Below are 18,287 nucleotides of genomic sequence, written 5' to 3'. Positions count from 1 at the left end.
CTGCAAACACCTATTTATAGACCGGCTAATATGCCATCTCTCCACTATTTGGGCCCTGGTGCTGCTGCACCAATGATAGTTCCAATCCTGGGGCTTATCCTAATCAAGATAAGGGCTTTTGGAGGCACTATTGATATTAACCCAGTCTCATCTTGAACAGCTGTCAATTTAACTCCCAGCTAGGAAAAAAACTGACATCTCAGTGATCATCTGACAATAATCATTTCAACAGTATCTACATTTTAAAGAAGGATTTATTAACATATAAATTCTTTGGGTATATTTCTACTTCTGATCTGTCCATGAAACTCAAATAAATGCACATTTAGTTTGTGCCATATCACTTGACTATTCAAAGCTATATAGGGACCCCAGATACCCCTGGGGATGAAAAACATTCAGGTCCACCTCATAACCACTTGAGATGCAGAAGGATCCTTAAACAGCATCAAGAGGATCAGAATCATCACCAGCATTTTAGACATTGTACGGATGATGACTATGTGTCTCTGCACTTAAGAGCTCTGATTTCCTTTAATATTATTTTTTTTATGTCTAATAAGATGTGATTTCTGAATACAACATTTACCACAGTGAGAACATGAAGATGCTTTCTTTCATGTATGAATTTTCTGATGCCTAATAAGATCCATTTTCCGAGTAAAAACTTTCCCACAGACAGAACATGAAAATGCTTTCTCTCCTGTATGAATTTTGTGATGATAAATAAGATTTGATTTCCAAGTAAAACATTTCCCACACTCTGAACATGAAAATGCTTTTTCTCCTTTGTGAATTTTGTGATGCGTAATAAGAGTTGATTTCTGAGTAAAACATTTCCCACACACAGAACATGAAAATGCTTTTTTTTCTGTGTGAATTTTTTGATGCGTAATAAGAGATGATCTCTGAGTATAACATTTCCCACATTCAGAGCATGAAAATGCTTTCTCTCCTGTATGATTTTTTTGATGAGCAATAAGATTTGATTTCCAAGTAAAACATTTCCCACACTCAGAACATGAAAATGCTTTTTCTCCTGTGTGTATTTTTTGATGCGTAATTAGCGTTGATTTCTGAGTAAACCATTTGCCACAGTCAGAACATGAAAATGCATTCTCTCCTGTATGAATTTTTTGATGATCGATAAGATTTGATTTCCGATTAAAACATTTCCCACAGTCAGAACATGAAAATGCTTTTTCTCCTGTGTGAATTCTCTGATGCCTAATAAGATCTAATTTCTGCGCAAACCATTTTCCACACTCAGAACATGAAAATACTTTTTCTCCTGTGTGCATTCTGTGATGCTTAATAAGAGATGACTTCTGAGTAAAACACTTCCCACATTCAGAACATGAAAATGCTTTCTCTCCTGTATGTATTTTTTGATGATCAACAAGATTTGATTTCCAAGTAAAACATTTCCCACATTCAGAACATGAAAATGCTTTTTCTCCTGTGTGAATTTTCTGATGATCAATAAGACTTCTTTTATGAATGAAACATTTCCCACATTCAGAACATGAAAATGTTTTCTCTAATGTATGAATTTTCTGATGTTCAATAAGCCTTTTTTCCGACGCAAAACAGGAAATTGCTTTCTCTCCTGTATGAATCTTTTGATGATCAATAAGATTCGATTTCCGAGTAAAACATTTCCCACAGTCAGAACATGAAAATCCTTTTTCTCCAGTGTGAATCTTATGATGCCTAATAAGATTTGATTTCTGAGTAAAACATTTCCCACAGTCAGAACATGAAAATGCATTCTCTCCTGAATGAATTTTTTGATGATCAAAAAGATTTGATTTCCGAGTAAAACATTTCCCACAGTCAGAACATGAAAATGTATTTTCTCCTGTATGAATTTTTTGATGATCAATAAGATTTGATTTCCGAGTAAAACATTTCCCACAGTCAGAACATGAAAATGCTTTCTCTCCTGTATGAATTTTCTGATGATCAATAAGATTCGATTTCTGAGTAAAACATTTCCCACAGTCAGAACATGAAAATCCTTTTTCTCCAGTGTGAATCTTATGATGCCTACTAAGATTCGATTTCCGAGTAAAACATTTCCCACAGTCAGAACATGAAAATGTATTCTCTCCTGTATGAATTTTTTGATGATCAATAAGATTCGATTTCTTTGTAAAACATTTCCCACAGTCAGAACATGAAAATGCTTTTTCTCTTGTGTGATTTTTGTGATGCATAATAGGAGTTGATTTCTGAGTAAAACACTTCCCACATTCAGCACATGAAAATGCTTCCTTTCCTGTATGCATTTTTTGATGATCACCAATATTTGTTTTCCAAGTAAAACTTTTTTCACAGTCAGAACATACATTTCCCATGTGGCTTCTTTGATTTTTAAAAAGACTGAAAGAAGCATTTGCAGTCTGACCAGCACTAGAATTACTGCAGTTTGTGAATTCACCTGTTGATAGGAAATATGAGAGTAATGTTTATTTATTATTGGAATAACTTTTTTTTTTTTTAGAATATTTTAACTGTTTTGAATAAGTGTCTGCCACAAGGGTAAAAGACAGGTTATGACCCTAGGCCTTTTTTTCAATCTTCCATGCTAAGGCATAAGGGAGGTTTACTGGACATTAGGGTCTATTTTTAAGGATGCCTCTGCATTCTATATTTGTCCATCCCTAAAATAAATAGAAATTTATATCATTATTTTGTATCTATTATTTACCATAAATGCATGTAGCGCTTTTAAAATAACATAGATGTTAGTAATGCAATTATTTTAGATCCAAAGCTCTTTATAGCTATTGCTTATGTGCGCTTTTTAGAATGTTGGCTTTATACCACGTCCTTTACCTGTAATGAAAATCAGATTTTCATTTCATATATAAAAAAAGTAATGTATAATATTTAAAATAACTATGTAGTAAACATGAACAAATAAATATTTCTGTAATTAATTTTACTTTTAATTTTTTTAGACGGGAATTTAAAAAATCATGCTGTTAAAATGATGTTCACATAAAATGTAATTAATAAAATCAGTCACAAAACTATATTATAAATTTAACTAGTTATGGAAAGAGACAGATAACCAATATGTATTGTTCTGCTTGAATGATCCAAAAGCAAGAACCAACAATACCCACAGGGGAAGTTGGTGCAGACCCTTAAAGAGAAAATTAAAAATTTGGTAAAAGGAAGAACATTCAAATAGGGTACACTGCCTCTCTTCACAAAGTAAGGGGATTCAGCACTCTCTTCAAAGAGTATATAGTCCAAAAATATTTGTTTTACAGAAAAACATAATTTATGCTTACCTGATAAATTTCTTTCTTTCCAGATATGGTGAGTCCACAGAATCATCAATTACTAGTGGGAATATTACTCCTGGCCAGCAGGAGAAGGCAAAGAGCACCACAGCAAATCTGCTATATATGTCACTTCCCTTACCCATAACCTCCAGATATTCAGCTGAAGGGAAAATGGAAAAAGATAACACAATGGTGTAGAGGTGCCTGAGGTTTCAGTTAAAAAAAAACTGTCTTAAAATAAAGGGTGGGCCGTGGACTCACTATATCCGGAAATAAAACATTTATTAGGTAAGCATAAATTATATTTTCTTTCCTAAGATATGGTGAGTCCACGGAATCATCAATTGCTAGTAGTAACCAATACCCAAGCTAGAGGACACAGATGATTAGGGAGGGACAAGACAGGTAACCTAAACAGAAGGCACTACTGCATGAAGAACCTTTCTTCCAAAAGAAGCAGAGAGGACCAAGTTGCAGCCTTGCAAATCTATTCTACAGAAACTTCCTTCTTGAAAGCCCAAGAAGAGGGGACAGCCCTAGTGAAATGAGCTGAAATTCTCTCAGGAGGCTGCTGTCCAGCAGTCTCATAAACCAAACGCTTTATACTACTCAACCAAAGAGAAAGAAGTGCACTACATGACAGACGCGGACGCTCAAAGCTCACACATCGATAACCGGTAGCAGTCTCACACGGATGACGTCACAGGCGCTTCCGAATTCAGCTTGACACTTACGTTTGCGGTGACAGGGTGCAATGCCCAATGACAGGGTGGAAAGGCAATGAATCACTTGTCAAATTATTCAAGATAAAATAGGGTTCAGCAGCACATAGCAGTATAATATAAAAAAGGTTTATTCTTCATTTCAGGCACACAGGTACATCATGGAAAAAAAACGTCTGACACGTTTCACACCCCCTAGTGGCGTTTCATCAGAGACTACAGGTGTTCTAACCATGTCCTTCTTATACTCAAGTCATGGGTGGATACATATTTTAACCCTTTAATGTCATATCCTACACAAACAATGTTACACATTAAAAGTATGCACAAACATAAAATATGTCACAGTATAAATCATCTTAAGTTCCCAAAATACAATGTTTCAAGGAAGAGAAAAATCCAATTAGTTATCTATACACATTTATCAGATGAATTTGGAGATTCATAAATCTGCAAATTATGTTCAACCAGCGCCTGAATACTATATGCTGTATATCACTTAGGGATTATGTCACTAAATCCCTGTTGAGAGATATATACACTGGCTATTGGTCATATTATACTGCTATGTGCTGCTGAACCCTTTTTTATCTCAAAGAGAAAGAAGTAGCTGAAGCTCTCTGACCTTTATGTTTCCCAGAGAAAAAAATAGCAAACTGGTGACAATCCTTAGTCGCCTGTAGATAGAAAAACATAATTTATGTAAGAACTTACCTGATAAATTCATTTCATTCATATTGGCAAGAGTTCATGAGCTAGTGACATATGGGATATACAATCCTACCAGGAGGGGCAAAGTTTCCCAAACCTCAAAATGCATATGAATACACCCCTCACCAGACCCACAATTCAGTTTAACGAATAGCCAAGTAGTGGGGTGATAAAGAAAGTAGTAAAAAGAATCAACAAAGGAATTTGGAAATAATTGTGCTTTGTACAAAAAAAATCATAACCACCATAAAAAAGGGTGGGCCTCATGGACTCTTGCCAATATGAAAGAAATGAATGTATCAGGTAAGTTCTTACATAAATTATGTTTTCTTTCATGTAATTGGCAAGAGTCCATGAGCTAGTGACGTATGGGATAGCAATACCCAAGATGTGGAACTCCACGCAAGAGTCACTAGAGAGGGAGGGATAACAAAAAAAAACAGCCATTTACGCTGAAAAAAATTAATCCACAACTCAAATGATAAATTTAGTCTCATAATTGAAAAGAAAAAACTTAAATTAGAAGCAGAAGAATCAAACTGAAACAGCTGCCTGAAGAACTTTTCTACCAAAAACTCCTTCCGAAGAAGCAAATACATCAAAATGGTAGAATTTCGTAAAAGTATGCAAAGAAGACCAAGTTGCTGCTTTGCAAATCTGATCAACTGAAGCTTCATTCTTAAAAGCCCAAGAAGTGGAAACTGATCTAGTAGTATGAGCTGTAATTCTCTGAGGCGGGGTTTTACCCAACTCCAAATAAGCTTGATGAATCAAAAGCTTTATCCATGATGACAAAGAAACGGCAGAATATACAAACAAATACGATTTGTGATGACTGAGATTTAAGCTAATGTTAGACTTGCCTGCCTCACTAACTGTACTTCTCACAACTTGTGCAGTTAACTAAAATACAAAGATGAACAAACAACGAATGGAGGTGGCGCCTACGTCTGTCTAACAATATATTCGAATCACTAAATAGTGCTTAAATGATTTAACAGTATGTAAAACTATTTGGGGATAACAAATAAAGACATGTAATAATTAAAACTAATAATAAATGGAAAAATATATATAAAATGTGTAAAAAAAAGCACAGGCAAATTGCTATATTAAAAATATATACATTTATTTAGATAATTCTAAAACATTACCCACAACAAATTAATCAGTGGAATACCCCCCAAATATAATAACACCGGTGTTATATTAAAATACTTGAAACTCACATTCACTTTAAAATCAATACACTTATAATCTATTAAAACTCTAAAAAATGAAATATTAAAGCAGACTTTTTATGATCACTATAATACACAAATATATTGTGTTCAATTATATATAACAAATAGCTGGTGGTTAATCCAACAATATATGGATCACTGCAGGGTTACGCAAAGTCTATAAATTTATGTCAGTTCTTGCAATTCAGGTATAAACCACAATGGTTCAAGAAACTTGGTTACGTTAAAAATGTGAATCTTCTTAGAAATAAATTTTCAGCAAAAGTTCCAATGTGTCTAACACAGGGTGAGCTTTAAGCGGTGTCTCACACTAACCCAGTATCAGCTGTAGGGGTGCTCTATTTCTGCCGCTTGTGTTTGTTAAATGTACTTGAAACAAATAGATGTAAACAGGATTTCTCTTTTGAAGTTTGCACACTTATGATGATCTCCTATGCTCTTTCAGTGTACTCCTACCGTTTTTAATCCTTGTGAAGAGGATTCCAGTCACAAGTAGCTTTGCGGTTCTGGGAGCCAGAGCATATAACAGCAAACTGTCAGCTGGTTATCCTCCTTTCAATCGTGTCGGGTAACAGGTTCTACGCGTTTCAGCTCTCCAGGGAGCCTTTGTCAAGCCTTCTGACCTTTCCTGGAACCAGAAAAGATAACAAATAGACTAGAAGTCTTCCTGAAATCTTTAGTAGCTTCAACATAATATTTCAGAGCTCTCACCACATCCAAAGAATGTAAGGATCTTTCCAAAGAATTCTTAGGATTAGGACACAAAGAAAGGACAACAATTTCTCTATTAATGTTGTTAGAATTCACAACCTTAGGTAAGAATTTAAATGAAGTCCGCAAAACTGCTTTATCCTGATGAAAACTCAGAAAAGGAGATTCACAAGAGAGAGCAGATAATTCAGAAACTCTTCTAGCAGAAGAGATGGCCAAAAGGAACAACACTTTCCAAGAAAGCAATTTAATGTCCAAAGAATGCATAGGCTCAAATGGAGGAGCCTGTAATGCCTTCAAAACCAAATTAAGACTCCAAGGAGGAGAGATTGATTTAATGACTTGATACGAACCAAAGCCTGTACAAAACAATGAATATCAGGAAGTTGTGGGTTCGTGTCCCACCAGCGTCGTCTGTTTAAAGCAACAGAAAAAAAGCCTTTAATATATTCTTAGTCTTTGTAAAAGCCTTGGAGTTTTTGTGATTAAAAAAATGTGGCTCAAAAATATATATAGCATTATTGTAGCCTATCTAATTCTTTTAAAGCCTTTGTAAGTTGTATGTCTGTCTGGAGTTAACTGCCTGTGACTCTGGGGACAGCACAGCTTCCTGTGAGTGCTGATAACTACAGGTCTGAAACACACTTCAGGAAAGCCTGAGCCTTTACTGGGTTCGCTCGAATGCGTGAGAGAAAAAAATCTTCTCACAGGTGGTCTTACTCTGAAACCTATTCTGTACCCCTGAGAGACAATACTCTGAATCCAATGATTTTGGACTGAATTGATCCAAACATATTTGAAAAACTTTAATCTGCCCCTACCAGCTAAGCTAGAATGAGGGCCGCACCCTCATGCGGACTTGGGGGCTGGCTTTGATCTCTTGAATGGCTTGGATTTATTCCAAATTGAGGAAGGCTTCCAAATGAAAACAGATTCCTTTCGGGAAGGATTAGATTTTTGTTCCTTATTATGGTAAAAGGAACGAAAACGTTTAGAAGCTTTAAATTTACCCTTAGGTTTAGGCTCCCTTTCCCCCAGTGACAGTTGAAATTATTGAATCCAACTGAGAACCAAATAATGTATTACCTTGGAAAGAAAGAGATATCAATCTGGAGTTAGAAGTCATATCAGCATTCCAAGATTTAAGCCATACAGCTCTTCTAGCTAAAATAGCTAAAGACATATATCTAACATCAATTTTGCTGATATAAAAAATGGCATCACAAATGAAATTATTAGCATGTTGAACTAATTTAACAATGCTAGAGAAATCATGATCCAATATTTTCTAACCAAAAAGTTGAAGCAGCTGCAACATCAGCCAAAGAAATTGCAGGCCTAAGAAGATGACCTGAATATAAATAAGCCTTCCTTAGATAAGATTCAAGTTTCCTATCTAAAGGATCTTTAAAGGAAGTACTATCTTCAGTAGGAATAGTAGTACGTTTAGCAAGAGTAGAGATAGCCCCATCAACTTTGGGGATCTTTTCCCAAAACTCCAAATCTAACAGTTGGCAAAGGATACAATTTTTTAAACCTTGAAGAAGGAATAAAAGAAGTACCAGGCCTATTCCATTCCTTAGAAATCATATCTGAAATAGCATCAGGAACTGGAAAAACCTCTGGGATAATCACAGGAGGTTTATAAACAGAATTTAAATGTTTACTAGTTTTAATATCAAGAGAACTAGTTTCCTCCATATCTAATGTAATCAAAACTTCTTTTAGTAAGGAACGAATATACTCCATTTTAAATAAATAAGAGGATTTGTCAGTGTCAATATTTGAGGCAGGATCCACTTAATCAGATAGATCCACATCAGAGAAAGATAAATCAGTATGTTTCCGGTCATTTGAAATTTCATTAACTCTATGAGACGTTTTAAAAGACCTTTTACGTTTATTAGAAGGCGGAAAAGCTGACAAAGCCTTCTGAATAGAATCAGAAATAAATTATTTTAAATTTACAGGTATATCTTGTGCATTAGATGTTGAGGGAACAACAGGTAACGAACTACTACTGATGGATACATTTTCTGCATGTAAAATTTATCATGGCAACTATTACAAACCACAGCTGGAGCTATATACTCCACAAGTTTACAACAAATGCACTTAGCTTTGGTAGAACCTTTATCAGGCAGCAAGGATCCAGCAGTAAATTCTGAGACAGGATCAGATTGAGACATCTTGCAAATGCAAGAGAAAAAAACAACATATAAAGCAAAATGATCAATTTCCTTATATGGCAGTTTAAGGAATGGGAAAAAATGCAAACAGCATCGCCTTCTGACATAGAAAAAGTCCAGAGGCAAAAGGAATGGAGTCTTAAATAATGAAAATATTTGGCGCCAAGTATGACGCACAACAAACAGAAAAATATTTTTTGGCGCCAAAAACGTCCGGAAAACGAAAAACTTGTGTCATAGATGATGCAACCTTGTGAAGGACTCGGCGTCAACTAAGACGCCGGAAATGACGAATTTGCGTCAACTAATTTAACTTCGCGGCAAAAAAATCTTGCGCCAAAAATGACGCAATAAACTTTGGCATTTTGCGCCCTCGCAAGCCTAATTCTGCTCGCAATTTGAAAGACAGTCAATTTGAAAAAGAGACTATACCCCAGGCAAGAAATCATTTTTCATAAACAAGTATTTCCCAGATATGAAACTTGACAGTCTGCACAAAAAAGGAAATATACTGAAAACCTGAATCATGGTAAATATAAGTACAATACATGTATTTAGAACTTTATATAAATACATAAAGTGCCAAACCATAGCTGAGAGTGTCTTAAGCAAATGAAAAACATAATTTATGTAAGAACTTACCTGATAAATTCATTTCTTTCATATTAGCAAGTGTCCATGAGCTAGTGACGTATGGGATATACATTCCTACCAGGAGGGGCAAAGTTTCCCAAACCTCAAAATGCCTATAAATACACCCCTCACCACACCCACAATTCAGTTTAACGAATAGCCAAGAAGTGGGGTGATAAAAAAGTGCGAAAGCATATAAAAATAAGGAATTGGAATAATTGTGCTTTATACAAAATCATAACCACCACAAAAAAAGGGCGGGCCTCATGGACTCTTGCTAATATGAAAGAAATGAATTTATCAGGTAAGTTCTTACATAAATTATGTTTTCTTTCATGTAATTAGCAAGAGTCCATGAGCTAGTGACGTATGGGATAATGATTACCCAAGATGTGGATCTTTCCACACAAGAGTCACTAAAGAGGGAGGGATAAAATAAAGACAGCCAATTCCTGCTGAAAAAAATCCACACCCAAAATAAAGTTTAATGAAAAACATAAGCAGAGGATTCAAACTGAAACCGCTGCCTGAAGTACTTTTCTACCAAAAACTGCTTCAGAAGAAGAAAATACATCAAAATGGTAGAATTTAGTAAAAGTATGCAAAGAGGACCAAGTTGCTGCTTTGCAAATCTGATCAACCGAAGCTTCATTCCTAAACGCCCAGGAAGTAGAAACTGACCTAGTAGAATGAGCTGTAATCCTCTGAGGCGGAGTTTTACCCGACTCAACATAGGCAAGATGAATTAAAGATTTCAACCAAGATGCCAAAGAAATGGCAGAAGCTTTCTGACCTTTCCTAGAACCGGAAAAGATAACAAATAGACTAGAAGTCTTTCGGAAAGACTTAGTAGCTTCAACATAATAATATTTCAAAGCTCTAACAACATCCAAAAAATGCAATGATTTCTCCTTAGAATTCTTAGGATTAGGACATAATGAAGGAACCACAATTTCTCTACTAATGTTGTTGGAATTCACAACTTTAGGTAAAAATTCAAAAGAAGTTCGCAACACCGCCTTATCCTGATGAAAAATCAGAAAAGGAGACTCACAAGAAAGAGCAGATAATTCAGAAACTCTTCTGGCAGAAGAGATTGCCAAAAGGAACAAAACTTTCCAAGAAAGTAATTTAATGTCCAATGAATGCATAGGTTCAAACGGAGGAGCTTGAAGAGCTCCCAGAACCAAATTCAAACTCCAAGGAGGAGAAATTGACTTAATGACAGGTTTTATACGAACCAAAGCTTGTACAAAACAATGAATATCAGGAAGAATAGCAATCTTTCTGTGAAAAACAGAAAGAGCAGAGATTTGTCCTTTCAAGGAACTTGCGGACAAACCCTTATCTAAACCATCCTGAAGAAACTGTAAAATTCTCGGTATTCTAAAAGAATGCCAAGAAAAATGATGAGAAAGACACCAAGAAATATAAGTCTTCCAGACTCTATAATATATCTCTCTAGATACAGATTTACGAGCCTGTAACATAGTATTAATCACAGAGTCAGAGAAACCTCTTTGACCAAGAATCAAGCGTTCAATCTCCATACCTTTAAATTTAAGGATTTGAGATCCTGATGGAAAAAAGGACCTTGCGACAGAAGGTCTGGTCTTAACGGAAGAGTCCACGGTTGGCAAGAGGCCATCCGGACAAGATCCGCATACCAAAACCTGTGAGGCCATGCCGGAGCTACCAGCAGAACAAACGAGCATTCCTTCAGAATCTTGGAGATCACTCTTGGAAGAAGAACTAGAGGCGGAAAGATATAGGCAGGATGATACTTCCAAGGAAGTGATAATGCATCCACTGCCTCCGCCTGAGGATCCCGGGATCTGGACAGATACCTGGGAAGTTTCTTGTTTAGATGAGACGCCATCAGATCTATTTCTGGAAGTTCCCACATTTGAACAATCTGAAGAAATACCTCTGGGTGAAGAGACCATTCGCCCGGATGCAACGTTTGGCGACTGAGATAATCCGCTTCCCAATTGTCTACACCTGGGATATGAACCGCAGAAATTAGACAGGAGCTGGATTCCGCCCAAACCAAAATTCGAGATACTTCTTTCATAGCCAGAGGACTGTGAGTCCCTCCTTGATGATTGATGTATGCCACAGTTGTGACATTGTCTGTCTGAAAACAAATGAACGATTCTCTCTTCAGAAGAGGCCAAAACTGAAGAGCTCTGAAAATTGCACGGAGTTCCAAAATATTGATCGGTAATCTCACCTCCTGAGATTCCCAAACTCCTTGTGCCGTCAGAGACCCCACACAGCTTCCCAACCTGTGAGACTTGCATCTGTTGAAATTACAGTCCAGGTCGGAAGCACAAAAGAAGCCCCTTGAATTAAAAGATGGTGATCTGTCCACCACGTTAGAGAGTGTCGAACAATCAGTTTTAAAGATATTAATTGAGATATCTTTGTGTAATCCTTGCACCATTGATTCAGCATACAGAGCTGAAGAGGTCGCATGTGAAAACGAGCAAAGGGGATCGCGTGCAGATATGCATCCTGTAAATCTATTGTGGACATATAATGCCCTTGCTCCACCTCCATCGGAGGCAAAGTTTGTAAAACTGAATTGTGGGTGTGGTGAGGGGTGTATTTATAGGCATTTTGAGGTTTGGGAAACTTTGCCCCTCCTGGTAGGAATGTATATCCCATACGTCACTAGCTCATGGACTCTTGCTAATTACATGAAAGAAACATACTTAAGAAAGGCACCCATCCACATATAGCAGATAACCGTTTCAGTACTGGTTTGGCTATCAGTAGAGGTAATGGAATATGAGAGTATATCGTCAATCTGAAAAGGGAGGTAGAAGATGAATCTCTACGACCGATAACAGAGAACCTATGAAATTGATCCCTGTGAGGAAAACCATTGCATTCAATAGGTGATACTCCCTTCACATCCCTCTGACATTCACTGTACTCTGAGAGGAATCGGGCTTCAAAATGCTGAGAAGCGCATGTCAATAGGAGGCAAAGTTTGTAAAACTGAATTGTGGGTGTGGTGAGGGGTGTATTTGTAGGCATTTTGAGGTTTGGGAAACTTTGCCCCTCCTGGTAGGATTGTATATCCCATACGTCACTAGCTCATGGACTCTTGCCAATTACATGAAAGAAATACAAATAATGACACCTATACACCTCAGCAACTCTGCTGAGGTGCCTACCTGCCAAAGATCACTCCCAGACCGGAAAACACTTGTAGCCTATGAAGACGACGATCCTTAACTCAAGGGCACAAAAAACTCTACAACCGCTTGTCTGTTAGTTCAGAGAGACATGCGGTAGTAGAGCCATGTGTGTAGACATCCACCTCTGTCGGATGAAGACTGCGCAATGTGATTAAAATGGCGCGCAAACCATAGCCCCGCCCATCGTGGGGGTAACCCAGTACCCGACATCGGAACAAATTAAACTACTAACCGCAGCCACCATTCCCAATAAAAATTAGCCAGAACCCTCTTTTCAGCCTGCTCATACAATTATAGGCTTACAAAGATTAAAAATCCGGCAAGAGACTCCAAGCCTTCTCCCAGCCCAGTGCCTGTACTCATGGCTGTCCACAAACACCGTTCATACAAGAGGGATTAATGTCCCAACATAAGAAACCTAGTGACCCCCTTTGACTAAGTCTTATGCCTCTGTAAATTAATTTAAGTGCCCACTTTCTTCTGAGAGTACTCCCCAGAGTGAATAAAGTTAGCACTTACCTTAACCCCTTAATGACAACTGACGTACCAGGTACGTCATGCATTAACTTACAGTTAATGACAATAGACGTACCTGATACGTCAGTTGTCTAAGAGAGTGCTGGAAGCGATTGCAATCGCTTCCAGCAGCTCTCAGGGTATTGCAGTGATGCCTCCATATGGAGGCATCCTGCAATACCCTTTCAGAAGACTCCGATGCAGAGAGAGCCACTCTGTGGCCCTCTCTGCACCGGTAGCGATGGTGCCGGTTCGTTGGTGGGTGGGAGCGCAACAGGGAGGCGGGTGGGCGGCCCATCGCTACCCGGCATCCGGCTCCTGTAAGTGCAATGTGCACGCCGGGTGCCGGGAGCGTGCGCGCGCGGGTGCGCGTGATTAGCTACCCACACTGACACCAATGAGGAGGGAAGAGAGGGGAAAAATAAATATATAAGGATCTGGGAGGGGGAGGGGGTTGGGGTATTGTGGGGGGCTGCTACACTACAGAAAAAATTTAAAATGGCAATAAAAGATAAAAAAAACACTTTTTTGGGGGGCAAATTGGGTACTGGCAGACAGCTGCCAGTACCCAAGATGGCGGCAATTAGGTAGGGGAGAGGGTTAGAGAGCTGGGGGGGGGGGGGATCATGGAGGTTGGGGCTAAGGCAGGAGTCCATCACAGCTAAAACATTTTATTTTTTTTTATTAAAAAAAAGAAAAACTCCTTTTATTTAGTACTGGCAGACTTTCTGCCAGTACTTAAGATGGCGGGGACAATTGTGGGGTGGGGGAGGGAAGAGAACTGTTTGGGAGGGATCAGGGGGTGGGATGTGTCAGGTGGGAGGCTGATCTCTACCCTAAAGCTAAAATTAACCCTGCAAGCTCCCTACAACCTACCTAATTAACCCCTTAACTGCTGGGCATAATTTACGTGTGGTGCGCAGCAGCATTTAGCGGCCTTCTACTTACCAAAAAGCAACCCCAAAGCCATATAAGTCTGCTATTTCTGAACAAAGGGGATCCCAAAGAAGCATTTACAACCATTTGTGCCTTAATTGCAGAAGCTGTTTGTAAATAATTTCAGTGGGAAACCTAAAGTTTGTGACAAAATTTGTGAAAAAGTGAACTTTTTTTTTAATTTGATGACATTTGGCGGTGAAATGGTGGCATGAAATATACCAAAATGGGCCTAGATCAATACTTTGGGTTCTCTTCTAAAAAAAAATATATACATGTCAAGGGATATTCAGGTATTCCTGACAGATATCAGGGTTCCAATGTAACTAGCGCTAATTTTGAAAAAAAGTTGTTTGGAAATAGCAAAGTGCTACTTGTATTTATGGCCCTATAACTTGCAAAAAAAGTAAAGAACATGTAAACATTGGGTATTTCTAAACTCAGGACAAAATTTAGAAACTATTTAGCATAGGTGTTTTTTGGTGATTGTAGATGTGTAACAGATTTTGGGGGTCAAAGTTAGAAAAAGTGTGTTTTTTTCAATTTTTTCCTCATATTTTATATTTTTTTTATAGGAAATTATAAGATATGATGAAAATAATGGTATCCTTAGAAAGTCCATTTAATGGCGAGAAAAACGGTATATAATATGTGTGGGTACAGTAAATGAGTAAGAGGGAAATTACAGCTAAACACAAACACTGCAGAAATGTAAAAATAGCCATTGTCATTAAGGGTAAGAAAATTGAAAAATGGTCCGGTCATTAAGGGGTTAAATGCTGCCCGACAGCAGGACAGTCCAGCAGGATTAGGAGGTCCTCTCCCTCCCATAGCCCTGTGGAATAAGATAAGCCTGGGTTAAAGTTGCTTAGGCTATCTTGATTAGGGCAACAGAAATATATAGGAGGCGCAGTGAGAATTATGTCCCACAAGTTCCTATTGCTCTAAAGCCACCAAGAGCTCTACTGAAGAGACTGATATGGACTACGGCTACACCCTAGGACAAAGCAGCACACTCTGGCACTACTTTAAAATAATAAACTCTTGATTGAAGAATCTATACTAACAGCTCACTTTACCTCTTCCTATCACTAACGTAGGCAAAGAGAATGACTGGAGTGGGAGGGAAGGGTGGAGCTATACATAGCAGCTCTGCTGTGGTGCTCTTTGCCTCCTAATGCTGACCAGGAGGTGAAATCCCACAAGTAAGGATGAAATCCATGGACTCATCGTCTCTTTAAAAATAAATTAATTAAATCAGCTTAGCACCCAGGTGGGAAAGTGCTTAGCACTCAAAGGGTTAAAGCACATCTCACAACAGTGACCCAACATCTGCTTACCAAAACCCACATGGACAATCTGTCAGCCCTACACCCACATAAAAGCTAAGATAAAGCAAATGGCCCTGTAGGTGATTTGATATAGAATTCCTCAGATCAGACCCCTCCCATCACAATCTCATAAACATATTAGTCCTCAAATCAAGCACCTGTACTGCAACACTCCTGTCACACCCATGCTCAAGTCAGACTAGAAAATATATTCCTAGGTCAGCTGACCAAATACGTCTTCATTTTCTTATCCATGGGATTATGAAATGAACTAGAACCAGTCATATCAATCATAATTATCCTCCTTAATCATGTAATGGTGGCATCAAGTATAAGGAGATGGTCCACACTAGCATAAATCAAATGTAGGATTTTATATAAATTACCAATTTATAAGGAATCTGCAGATGTTGCTAAGCTTTTTACCATTTAGTGTGAAACATCTCTATCAGTGCCAGAGAAAACAGGAAACCCAGGTATTTTCCTAAATGACGACCGATCAGCAGTGGTCAATGTAGTATGATCAGTCTCATGAATAGGGGTGCATGCAGCATTGTTAAAATGCAGAAACAAAGATAGAGCAAAGGAAATAAGTTATTTAAAAATGCCTATCCCCAGGATCAAACTCAATTAATAATGGAGGTAACTAAGCTTCTTACATTCAGAAAGAACATATGAATCCGTCTCTACATAACTTACCAGAAGGAGGTTGAACATGGTGATCAATAGAGTTATTAATGGAACTACAGAAACACCTGTCTCTCCAGGTCTCTCTAGTGCAGTGCTTTCCAAACTGTGTGTCGGGACACACTAGTGTGTCGGCAGCAGTGTGTAGGTGTGTCCCTGCTTCAGCACAATTTTTATTAAATTTAATTATTTTTTTTGGTTTCTGACTTTCTGCCTGCCTGCTACGCATATCACATGGTTGACACATGATTGATACTTAGTGGGTCACAGATTATCTTAACCTATTGGCGCAGCTCAGTGGGAACTGAAACTATTCTCTTTGGCGGCACATTGGCTCCTGACTGCATGTGTAGTCTCCTCAATCAGCTCGTGACTGCATGTGTAGTCTCCTCAATCAGCTCGTGACTGCATGTGTAGTCTCCTCAATCAGCTTGTGACTGCATGTGTAGTCTCCTCAATCAGCTTGTGACTGCATGTGTAGTCAGTGAGTGGGACAGCAGTGTGTTTGCAGCGCGGGCAGTAGTCAGTAGGGCTCACGGAGCTCTGAGGGCGGCCGCTTAAGTGCTGAGCTGAAGTCAGTGGGGTTTTTTCTACAGCTAGCTCCCAGTAGTGCATTGCTGCTCCTGCTCTTGATATATGGATAGGAAGTGGAAGTTAAAAATTTTTGATGATGAAATGCGAGTGTCTTTATCTAATATTACACCAAATATTCAGAAATTGTGTTCATCCCATCAACCTCATAAATCCCATTAAATAATAAGTAACTATTATTGTTATTAAACTTTTTTTTAATTCTTGCACATACTGTTACTTGTAAATACATATTATTATTATATAATTTATGTATGTGTCCGTATATTTTAAAACAAGTTAGTTTAACCTCCTTTTTGCTAGTACAACTGAATTAATTACCGTGTCGCGAAATTATGTAGGTCTAAAAAGTGTGTCACCAACATGAAAAGTTTGGAAAGCTCTGCTCTAGTGCTTAAAGAACATGTGGAATCAGCATCTTTAGTAGTTAAAGCACTTGGATTTCTAAGAGTTGTAATGAGTAAGATATACAATTAATACTATTCATATATCTATCCAATAAAATTAGACATAGAACAAAAGCAAAATAAATATTGCGTGATAAATGTGGCTAAGAATGGCGGTATTAAATAAAATAAAAAAATATGATCCAGGTTCCATATAACAGATAGCACGCAACTCCAGTTACTAGAAGTAACACATAAATAAAGTGTTCAGATATTTGCACCAGTTAATAAATAAATATGTTACCACATAATAGTCCTAACTGTCAATTTTATTAGGAGAGAGGAACAAAAAGAATATCATCAGGTATCTGGAGAGGTTCTTTATTACTGTCCATTCTCCTTTAAAGGCAACAACTCTTTGAGTCAAGATATTTGGTCCACAACAGATCAATTTACTAAACAAGAAATGTTACTTTATGGTAAACTGTCACTGTAGGAATTTACTACTCACCTTTGGTAATTGGAAAACTGCTCACACACAGCTCCTCTCTATGTTCAATCTTTGTAACAAGTAAAGGTTTCATATGAACATATCCTGTATGGACAGAAATAACAGGTTATGTGAGATAGAAATCACTATACGGTGCCAAAAATAAATAATCAGTCAAAAGTATTTTCACACGTCCTGCTGCTGAAGACATAATTTATGTAAGAATTTACCTGACAAATTCATTTCTTTCATACTGGCAAGAGTCCATGAGCTAGTGACATATGAGATATACAATATTACCAGGAGGGGCAAAGTTTCCCAAATCTCAAATACCTATAAATACACCCCTCACCAAACCCACAATTCAGTTTTACGAATAGCCAAGTAGTGGGGTGATAGTGGGGTGATAAAGAAAGGAGTAAAAAGCATCAACAAAGGAATTTGGAAATAATTGTGCTTTATGCAAAAAAATCATAACCACCATAAAAAGGGTGGGCCTCATGGACTCTTGCCAATATGAAAGAATTGAATTTATTAGGTATATTCTTACTTAAATTATGTTTTCTTTCATGTAATTGGCAAGAGTCCATGAGCTAGTGACGTATGGGATATCAATACCCAAGATGTGGAAC

The 18,287-nt window shown here is 37.7% G+C and overlaps 1 protein-coding gene across 2 annotated transcripts in view; it reads right to left on the bottom strand.

Moving 5' to 3' along the window:
* Positions 1 to 236: 236 nt before the first annotated feature.
* LOC128657232 (zinc finger protein 585A-like) overlaps positions 237 to 18,287 on the bottom strand; it is a 117,364-nt gene continuing 99,313 nt past the window's right edge. The window contains exons 5-6 of one of the 2 annotated variants that reach the window (XM_053711496.1): positions 17,677 to 17,760; positions 237 to 2,443 (exon numbers count right to left, since the gene is read on the bottom strand). In XM_053711496.1, coding sequence (XP_053567471.1) covers positions 618 to 2,443; positions 17,677 to 17,760 — 1,910 coding nt within the window. In that variant the 3' untranslated portion in view covers positions 237 to 617. Of the gene's footprint in view, positions 2,667 to 17,676; positions 17,761 to 18,287 lie in introns of both variants that reach the window. The other variant, XM_053711497.1, reaches the window with a different exon arrangement.

Source organism: Bombina bombina, chromosome 4 (genome assembly GCF_027579735.1).
Source record: "Bombina bombina isolate aBomBom1 chromosome 4, aBomBom1.pri, whole genome shotgun sequence".
Taxonomy (NCBI): domain Eukaryota; kingdom Metazoa; phylum Chordata; class Amphibia; order Anura; family Bombinatoridae; genus Bombina; species Bombina bombina.
This window is presented reverse-complemented; position numbering and strand designations above follow the sequence as displayed.